Below are 10,817 nucleotides of genomic sequence, written 5' to 3'. Positions count from 1 at the left end.
CATGAACAAAAAATTAAATAAAAAAATAATAATACTAGGCGCAGGTATACAATGTTAGGGGTGTAGAAAGCTTTCCCATTTCTTGAGCTTTCAAAAGTGGTTCATTTGACCTCCTGTTTTTTATTCCTTGTTTTTTAGTACAAAAATATGAATTGTAAGCGCTAAAATATGTAACAATCTTTGTTGTCTGAAAGTGTATAATGTATTTTAATGCTCTCACAACATTAAAATAAAAAATGTAAAAAAATAAAAAGTACATACATCAATTGTTATAATAGTTTTTTTTAATTTTTTGGATTGACAAGATGGAATGTTTCATTGTTCTATTAAATTACGAAAAGTAAGGCTTGTAAGAAAATAAAATACAAGTATGGAATTATTACAATAACATGGAACAGGGAAACATCTGGATCAGTATTTAAATTATTAAATGATCAGTCTTTCCAAGAAGAATAATAAATCCTGCTTCCAACTGTGATGCGGTAGATGGCGGTAGATGGCGGTCATGCACCTAGAGCAGGTTGCAAACTACAACTAAAGAACCGTAGAAGAAGAACGAAAAAGGAGGAGGAAGTTTGTATGTCAACAGCGTCAGGTTTGTTTATCATATAAATTTATGATCTTAGACACTTTAGTTCTAACACAGATACGGGTTTAATCGCAAGAAATTATAATGTCCATGTGAAACAGGTTCAGTGTTAAGATTATTAGCAAGTTAGTTAGTTCGAGCTACTATATCGATGCTAGTTAGCAGATCACATGACTGGAAAGTTCAATCAGCTGTCACCTGTGTGACTGCTTGTTTACGTGCTCCGCTCGTCGACATACGTCGGTAATTTGTGATATATGTTTACAACATTTTGTTGGGCGTAAGGCCAATAATAGCATTTAAGAAACTGAGTCTGGAATTCATATTTAACTGGCCTTGACCATGACCACGGTACAATTCCTGTGCTTCCAACTTGAGTCAAATGTAAATTAATATAGTTTATCAATATAAATGTCCTCACAGGGGGACTAATACAGGACAATCTTATTTTATTTGGTAGTAATGAGTGTTGTAGATGATATCAGCGTTGATTCAATCAGACATTCTTATGCTATTAGCCACAAGCTAGGAAACATTTTTTTTTCTTTTTGTAAAACCCCCAAATGTTGACAATAATAAAATCAGTCCAATCTGTAACATAATGAGGTCAGTTGGCCTTCTGAATATTATTGACTTTAACAAAAAAAAATTATTTCAGGAGTTAACTAAAGTTACAGAAACAATGTATCTTATTTAATTTAGTTTTATTAAGACAATTGAAACTGCTTTCCATTGACCAATTGTATTTTCTCCCTATAGGTGTGCTTTGTAAGAGCTAACATGGCTGACGTGAGTATTCCTAATGTTCATAGTGGTACTGTGTGTATGTTTACATTTTTACAGCCTTTTCAGACCAAGTGTATTGTTAAACATTTGTGATTTTGTACACCAAAGGCCTGTACTACAAAGCTAGATTTCTTCTTATCTCGCTAACTTCCGGGATTTAATCAGTGTGTGCTGGGATACGAAGCTGGCTAATGTCTTACGGAGGTAAATCACCATGGTAACGTAGGCTGAATGACTAACCTGGTCGGGACCAGGGCTCCGTCCGAATAGTCCCTCCTATCTCCTTTCATATCCACTGTTCCTAACCCCGAGGATGACGTCACGGGGTCAAGGAAAGGTGTTAGGAGAGGAGTTAGGAACAGGCCATCACTTTGTTTTGACAATCAGACGCAACTTCCACTAGGTGATGTAACAATCTGACGGCTAAAAATTTCCAAAAATGAACTAAAAGCGCATTCATAACACTTTCTGCTGATTATCTCAAAAACCACAAGGTTTAAATGTAAATCAAAGGAAAAGAGGCTACCGGAATACAAGGAACAAAAGTGAAACTAAAAGAACGTCACATTGAGAATGGTTGTTCACACTCACCTTCCACTCACTAATATGAATTATGTTGAATAAAAGACACCTAACATAATGTTGCTAAAAATCTTTCTGATTTCTTTTTCTTGAACCACAGTGTGTCTCTTTTATTTCAGTTATGATCTGACAATGTCTTACATATGATAATATATGGGTTTTAGATTATTTAATTTAAGTTGTTCAAGGCATATTATTGCATTGGTATCTTATATGATCTCTGTTCCTTCTCAGCGCTCAGGTGTGCGTTTCCCTTTAAATGTTGTCGCCACAAGGATTTGTGGGTCAGCATTATCTGGTCTCCTTAGGTAAAGGATGTATCAGTGTTTCCTAGTCTAAAGGAGGTAAAAAAGGAAGCATTGAGCCTATTTTCCTGAGCTTAAAAAGAACTTGGACGCTCTTTATCACGGCCACCACTTGAACACTTCCGGGGGTGAAGGAACAGTGGATAGGAAAGGAGATAGGAGGGACTATTCGGACACAGACCAGGTTTTGTTCTGGCTAGGATCTGAGCGAGTACTAAAGCCCCGGCTCTTGACCAATCGGTTCTCTCAGAAAACAACCTGTCCAATAAAAGGAGGATCATTGTGTGAACACGTCACTGTGTGGATCTGATGTGATGCTGACAGGAGAGAGAATATTTAGACATTGATGCAATTCTTTCATTTACCCATGACATCCTATAGGAAATACAGATTTTTATCTGATGGACTGATAAAGTAAAATAAGTCAGCTGATAAAGCCTGAGTGCAGACTGATAATTAATTCATGTATTCTGGGGACTGATGCAAAGAGCCTCAGTCCTGTAAGATATTTTTTCGTTTATAATCTCACTAATTTAAGCATTAACTCATTCAGTGCCAGCCATTTTCAGATTTTCTGCCCACCTCAGTGCCAGCCGTTTTTCAGCATTTTGACTGATTTTAAAGACCCACAGAATATTTTCTACTATGGCTTTCTGATATCTGACACCAGATTCTGAAAGATTGAAGCCTCTACTTTCATAAAAAAAAAAAATTGTTTCTGGCTCGTTTCGGTCTTTTGTAATCAGCCGTGGAATAGAGCGCAAAAAGCTGAGAAAAAAAGCCTTTAAAGACTTTAAAGCTAATTTTTTTTTTTTTGCTTTAGTGACAACTCTAACATCTGAACATTGTTTCCTTATATAAAACAAAAAAAAAAACAATGAGACCTTTTGATGGCAAAATTATTATTTTGTTATCCGGGTCAGTGTTGAATAGATTTCTTGCTGTATTTTGGCATTCCTCCAAGTTTCTCTCCCGTCATTCTGCACACACGCACAACTTCCTCTTCCTCCCGGACATGCAAAGTGTCACTCCATTCACCATTCTTTTTATTGTTTTATCTCACCATCGCCGCATTATCCATGAGTTTCACACATGCTCTGGTTGAGTGTGCGCTGCTGGTAATGTCAACTCTCGTACGTAGCACAATTTTCTGTCTCATAAACTCCTTTCCTCTCTCCCTCTGAGCTCTGCTGAGCATGGATGATCTCTCATCCAAAGGTGCGCTGCTACCTCCTACATATCACCTATTATTTTGCTATCTGGCCCACAGGCTGGGGGTATTTTGTGCCCTCCTCCCGACACGCAGCGATGACCCGTTTGGCCCTGTTAGTTGATGGTTTTATCTCACCATCGCAACATTATCAATAATCCACTCAGGTCCACACATGTTCTGTGTTAGTATGTGGAGCTATGAGCTGCTGGATACGTCACAATATCACTCTGTAGTGCCATGATCTCCCTTTTTCCTGCTTCTTCCTCCTTTGCTGGGTAGCATCAGTGGCTAATCTCTCATCTAAAGGTGTACTGCTGCCATCTTAAGGGCACAGTTGGTCACTACAACACCCCACAGTTTAGATATTGATGAGGGACCTCCGCCAGGGTGTGTTTTCTAGTAATCCCCGTGAAAAAACGCAAATGACGAGCTTTCTCGTCAATGGCACTGAGTGAGTTAACGCTCATCAATTCCTGCAATAATTACTTTCTGCTTGTACTGCAGCAACAATGTTGTTTTTGGTCTGAATTCTAGATTTTGATTCTTCATATTTTTAAAGATTTAGAATATAAATTGCTGTACACAGTTTCTCTGTGATTGGTCTGACGCTGTAATCTCCTCCTCTGTCACGTAGAGCGTGCACGTAGCCAGACTGAAATCAACTTGTTTAATTTTTAGCGAGTTGATATTGAGATTCGTAGGACAGCTTCTGTCTGACGGAGAATGTTTGGTTAGGTGAAACCCGCTAACGGAGATAAATCCAGGATATAATTATCTAGCTTCGTAGTACAGGCCCCAAATCTTTGTACTTTATGCAGCACCAGACTGCTCTGCACTACTGTCACATACAGTATCATAGTTATTTTCATATCTTTATTCTCGCTGTAAATATTGTAAATATGTGTTGTGTTGTTGTCCTGTTTTTATAATTGATATATTCTACATTGTTGTGTTTTTGTGTTTGTAATTGTGTGGGACATCTAGAGAATCTCTACATGTCTTGTACATGTAGTGGATTCGACAATAATGCTGACTTTGACTGAAGAGTGTCGAATACATGACACATTGTGTTTGTGGTTGTATCAGCGCTCACATTTGTTGTAAAATCATTTCACATTTTCTGTCTTGATATTTTTTGCAACGTTTATTTTTCAGGATTTGAAGAAATACCTGTATAAACAGTTACAAAGGTGTGTATTGCCAAATAAAAACTCGAGTTAACCATATGTTCATATTACTGTTTAGTTAAAAAGAACATTTGTTTTCATGTTTAGTGTGGAAGGCCTCCATGCTGTCATTATTACAGACAGGGATGGGGTTCCAGTCATCAAAGGTAGGAAAACGTCACGTTTTACACTTCTTCAGCTTGTTTGCTCACTGTTATCCTGTCAAATGTCACAGATGTCATTTTGATTTAATTTGACTCTGATCAGATCACAAGCAAATGTGAATGTGCCAATTTACAAAATCAATAAAAAACACTGATATTAACTCAGCAAAGGCCTTTATTAAGACATTGAACGTCTTTGATTTTTGGCTGAGTTAGAATGTAATTTACTGAGCATGCTTAGAAAAGGTTAACACAAGGGTTGTCACGGAAATAAGTCGTGGTTTGGCCGAACGTTACCTCATTCACCATTTAAAAAAACCTCCACACCGCTGAGTGTGCAGCATTTGAAGCTAGCAATCGAGCTAATGCTAAAGCTAGTAGGAGCAAAGAGCCAGTGACCACTAATGTACAAGTGACTGCAATAAGTATGTGGGAACAACTTACCTGTGCCATACTCATTCTACTCATTACACGTTGACTTTTAAAAATGTTCCTCATGCTGCGCTGTTTTTTTTTTGTAGAATGTTTGAGTTTTAGGAGGTAATGTCTTGTAAACTGTTGCAAGTTATTTTTTTATTTATATTTTAACATTTAAATATATACAAAGCTGCTGCTGCATTTGGACATTTTTTTCTTTTTGCACTACAGCGAAACCTAAAACTCAGGACACTTTATCCGTGGTTTGAGATGTTTTGTCTATTCGTCCTATAGATTTAAAAGCAAAGAGCTCCAAACAGGTCTGCAGTGTAACCTGTCGCACAAGCTTTGTTTGTTTTTGAAAAAAATGAGGAAAATGAAAAAACAAAAGAACTGATAGAATTTAGTATTTTGGACATCAATGTGTAAACATTTCATTTATATTTGGGATAACTACCTCAAGACAACAAGTTTGTATTGTTTTACAATGTTCAATGTTTTACACTAAAATGAGATTCAAGGTGTATGCTGTCAATTATATTAAAAAACCCAACATGCTCTCTATGAAGCATTCTGCAACTCCACTTCCTCTGTCACATACATCTGTGTACAGTTTTCTCTACCCTACCATCTTTGATCCCCATTGACTTATTTATCTTTTTCTGTCATTATGTCCTGCTCTCCTTGGTACATTGTTTGGAACACTTAAATCAAAAGTAGAGGTCGACCGATATATCGGGCCGATATGTGGACTTATTTCAATATTAATTTTTTAATTAAAAACAAACAAAAAAACAATTATCTATCACTTTATAGCAGCCATTAAATGAAAAAAGAACATAAAAAACTTACATTTGGATGTGTGAACATACAAAAAAAGTAATTATAATAATAACATGTGCATGGGAGAAGTGGAAGTCAATAGGCTTACAAATAAAAAGCCGATATAACAGGATAAGGATATAATATAATAGTGCCTGATCAAATATCCTTATCCTATTGTATCCTTAATAGGATAAGGATTTTTGTCTTACTTGGTTGTGTACGGGTATATCAATAAATATTAAGAGTTCTATTGGTGTATTTAATTTAGTTTCGAATGTATATATTTATATTGTATGTTTCAATTGTCTTTCATAATCAATGTGCTTTAAAAAAAAAGTGTATCGGCTTCTAAAATCGGCTTTAGATATTGGCCATCGCTTGAAATTTGTATTTTTTTTAAATCGGTATCTCTAGTCGGCCTTTGAAAATCCCATATCGGTCGACCTCTAATCCAAAGCCTTAATATGTACTTAAAAACATTTTGTCTTTATCCAAGGGGTCAATGACGTTTAAGGATTTCACCGCATGATATTTTATAAAATGGGAATCGAATATTATGATAAAAATATGCAGGATTTTAATATAACTATAATAGGGCAGACAATACATTTGAATAGATTCAGAGTAATTTAAAAGATTTTTTTAAAAACAGCAGCCATGACCAGACAGTCGCACCATATGATATTTTGACACTTTGAATAACAGAATAAATTACAGAAGGAATTTAGTAAGTAATGTTTTAAATAAATTAAAGTGAACGCATATATACTAAGTTATTACATATTTGGTATCTTTTTATGCATTTTAACTTTTTTATCTAAAATAAATACAGTTGGAAAGAATCAGAAAATAAGTCATTTTGCAAGTACTACAAACCAGTTTTTATTTGATTTATTTACCTATATTTTTCCATGTTGGTCACTGAGTGAGAACCAGTTCTCATTAATGGTGACGACCTGGCCAAGAGGCAAATACAAAATGTGAAGTGTCCAAAGAGAAACGTTAAAAAACAACCATGGTTAAAAACATGTAAGACAGCAGCTGCACAACATTATACAAATGATAAAATGAGAGTATTGTGCACAGTATGAACATTTTAAAAGAAGCAATGCAACGATGCTGGACTATTGTTTGTATTGTTTTTTAATTAGTTTTAAGGTCTGATTATGATGATTCCAGTCATATGCAGCAGAAAACAAACGTTGGTTATTTTGAAAGTCCAAACCAATTGAAGAAAGAAAATGCAAAGTTCTGGCATTGATTGTTTGCCTCACTGTCCTGTCTTGTTTCTGCAGTTGCCAATGACAACGCCCCAGTCCATGCACTGAGACCTGGTTTCCTGTCTACGTTTGCCCTGGCCACAGATCAGGGCAGTAAACTGGGCCTGTCCAAGAACAAGAGCATCATCTGTTACTACAACACCTACCAGGTCAGCTATTGGTGTTTGGAACCATGGTTTTAGTTCTTTTTGTGAAGAACTCTAATCTTTCAGTAGAATAAACACAATCATACTGCTTGTTTCTAATTCTAAAGTATGTTGTCTGTGTTAAACAGATTGTGCAGTTCAATCGGCTACCACTGGTGATCAGCTTCATTGCCAGCAGCAATGCAAACACAGGTAATAAATACATGTATTCAGCTGATAATGTAAGTTCCCCTTAGCAACACAGAAGGATGTGTTGATACTGCTGGACAGTCTTGAATTCTTGTTAAGCAGTCTAAAAGTGGTGCAGGTTAGCTGCTATACTTATTTATATATTAGATTATACAGATTACCAACTCTATATATACAGTATGTAGAGTTGGTAATCTGTTTACATACCTCAGTGACCAACATTTTCTGGAAAAAATGTTTGTTTTTTGGGAGTTTTTTTGCACACTTTTTTTAATTTGAAGGTAAAATATGAAATACAGTCAGCAGCCAACAAAACACCTTTTAAGAGCATTTTCGCACAGTTCAGTGTTTCTACAATGTATGACAGTTAAAAAAAACTCGTCTTTATGAAGATAATATCGAACATCCGTTACCGTTAACAGTAATGAAAACCATTGATAAGTCATTTACATGCAGGCAATGGTATGACACGGATGTTATTTTAATTTAGTTTCATATTTAAATGGACCCTAATGGTGAACTCCTTCACTCACACACAAACCTGATTTAATTTTTTAAATTCATAAAATATTTTCTCTACAACAAAACTCCAAATGACAAAAGTGCACTTAGCGTCACCACATACTACAAAACATGTTTGACTGCAAATAAGACATCTCGATTATTAAAAGGTCTCAAATAAGTTTTTAAAATTTCAGGCCGAAAGTAAAATTACATTTTTAAAAATATTTTATTTTTTGTTAGATGTTTTCAATTTTCTGATTTCATCAGTCAGTGTCACAGAATTTGCCTTTGTCCTATTTTTGTGTATTTGTTATTTATTCAATTTGTACCATTATGTATTTTGTGGGGGTTCAATTCTTGATTACTTAACTACGAGAAAACACAAAGCAAGCCGTGCGTATTTGTGTACATTGGGACAGTCCGACGGCAAAAAAATAAATCCAAACAAAACTGTCATCTGCGATAATACTCAGTATTTAAATGCTATAAATCAACAGCAATACGGTGCTAATGTTATTGTTGATTTTGTGTGTTTGCAGGTCTCATCATAAGTCTAGAAAAGGAGCTGGTCACACTGATAGAAGAGCTCAGGCAGGTGGTGGAGGTCACATAATGTGTGACTGACAGCAGAAATGATCCCTCACGTCTCCAAAATAACAACCTGCATAAATAAAACATTAAGGGTTAACTTCTTCCTATGGGTCTATTATTTGATCACAATAAAGATTTTATTATCAGTTCATTCTGTGGGTTATTTTGATCTGTTAGATAATGCGGTTTTAGAGAAACATTAACATTAACAACTGTTAATTTAGTTAGGTATTGCTGAATAGATCACATGGATTGTGGTCGCCTGATTTGCTTTTGTCAAAGTTATAGTTTGAGTTTCTCTTTAAATATTTGTTGAATTCAATAATAAAGCTGTTAAAAGTCCATTTTAAACGTGTGACACCAAATCAATCTACGTCCTGAACGGTTAAGACAAATAAATAAAGTATTGGATAACATACATTAGTCAACACAAATACCAAACAACAACAAACTTGACCAAAGTTACTTAAAACAATTTATTTACATTAGAACTTTGATAAAAACAGTACACAAAATATTTAGATACAGTACAATCATTGATTTTTGGTTCAGTAATATGAAAAATAATTTAAAGATGGACATGAAAATTAAAATATGCAATAACATTCCCACTTGGTGGCCTTTTGTATTTTCTCCTTTCAGGAAATGCACTTTTGCATTATAAATAAAATACAGCATTAACAGATTGTCGGCCTGCTCACATTGACTGGAGTGTAACATTAACAAATAAAATGGATGTAGGAAATGATTCAGCTGGCTTGGAGAAAAATATACACATTTTCCTTTTCAATAAAGAAATGTACTGTATCTCTTTTTTTTTACAAATATGGCCTAAAACTTTCTAAATGTCCTTAATAGAAGATATATATGCCTAACAACTCATTATTTTGCACCATAATCATTTTATTAACTTTTAAAAGTGCATGAATTAAAGGAGCAGCAGTGGATTTATTTATTTCCATGCACACAGAGCTCTTCTTCGCTCCTTAATGGCATCTACAAAACAGCTGAGTGGGAACTGTCACCCCCTGTGGCCAAAGATTTTTTCGGGTCACGGTTTTAATTTATCATCTCAGTAAACAAGAGGTTTACGTCGATTTTTTTTAAACTTTTACTGATTTTTAGAGAAACCCAAAGCAGCACAAGTTGTCATTTAGACTGAAAAAGCTGATAAATGATCCTGAATGCTTCACTCCAATAGAACAGAACAGAATGGGCTAACTACGTCATCAATCACGTGATTTCAAGATGGCGGCACACAAGTCGTAAAACGGTAAAGTAGTCCCATTTTTAAAAGTTAACAAAACGAATATGGTGCAAAATAATGCGTTTTGTTAGTTATATATCTTCTCATAAGGACATTTCAAAGGTTTTAGGCCACATTTGTAAACAGATTGGAGGATCTAAAACTGGACTATACCATTAAACATAAGAATATAGAGGCTTTATTGTCATTGCACTGACAAAACAATAAAACAAAATCTTGTTGACAGTCAGTCAATCAAACAAACAGCAGAAAGATTGAAATACTCTAAAAAAAGATGTGGTCATAAATAGAATTAAAAAAAATAAAAAAAACAAGATGTTAAAAGAAGAAGAGCTACATATCAAAGTTATTAACAAGTCCAACCTGAAATTGCATGTGAAAACAGTTCAAGTTAAAAGTTTCTTGATAAGGTTGGAACATTTACTAAAACATGTGAGCGTGTGTTCTTTCAGTGCAGTGTGAGGTACAGCGTCACTCTGAGTATTTATTATTTAACCATCAAACACATGATGTGACCACTGTGGGAGGTCGCTGCAGCTGCTTCTGCTTCAAGGAGTCATTCATTACACTCTTGCTTGTTGATAAAGCAAAAAAATAAAACAAAAACGTACATCAGGGTTGGGGTCAAATACAATTGTAACTGACAAATAACTGTAATCATAATTGAACTGTAATTGAGTTCATATAATTGACTTTGTAATTGTAAATTGGCATGAACATTCTGTAAAAACTGTTATTTACAATGTAATAGCGCTGCACAATTAATTATTTACATTTAAAATACGGGCTTTGC

General features: G+C 35.0%; 1 protein-coding gene across 1 annotated transcript; it reads left to right on the top strand.

The window, feature by feature from the left end:
- The first annotated feature begins 520 nt into the window (after window positions 1-520).
- lamtor3 (late endosomal/lysosomal adaptor, MAPK and MTOR activator 3) lies at window positions 521-8,908 on the top strand. Its single transcript, XM_028437900.1, has 7 exons — window positions 521-595; window positions 1,349-1,378; window positions 4,631-4,665; window positions 4,750-4,808; window positions 7,343-7,476; window positions 7,602-7,665; window positions 8,706-8,908. The coding sequence occupies exons 2-7, from the start codon at window positions 1,370-1,372 to the stop codon at window positions 8,777-8,779; spliced, it is 375 nt and encodes a 124-aa protein (XP_028293701.1). The 5' UTR covers window positions 521-595; window positions 1,349-1,369; the 3' UTR covers window positions 8,780-8,908.
- Window positions 8,909-10,817: the final 1,909 nt, after the last annotated feature.

Source organism: Gouania willdenowi, chromosome 22 (assembly GCF_900634775.1).
Source record: "Gouania willdenowi chromosome 22, fGouWil2.1, whole genome shotgun sequence".
NCBI classification, from domain to species: Eukaryota; Metazoa; Chordata; class Actinopteri; order Blenniiformes; family Gobiesocidae; genus Gouania; species Gouania willdenowi.
The sequence above is the reverse complement of the archived record's forward strand: the minus strand, read 5'-3'. Positions and strand labels throughout refer to the sequence as shown.

Excerpts from the sequence above, each read along its gene's own strand:
- lamtor3 (XM_028437900.1), top strand. Across the intron at positions 4,666-4,749 it reads CTGTATAAACAGTTACAAAG|TGTGGAAGGCCTCCATGCTG; the intron begins GTGTGTATTGCC and ends TTTCATGTTTAG. Across the intron at positions 7,477-7,601 it reads GTTACTACAACACCTACCAG|ATTGTGCAGTTCAATCGGCT; the intron begins GTCAGCTATTGG and ends TGTGTTAAACAG.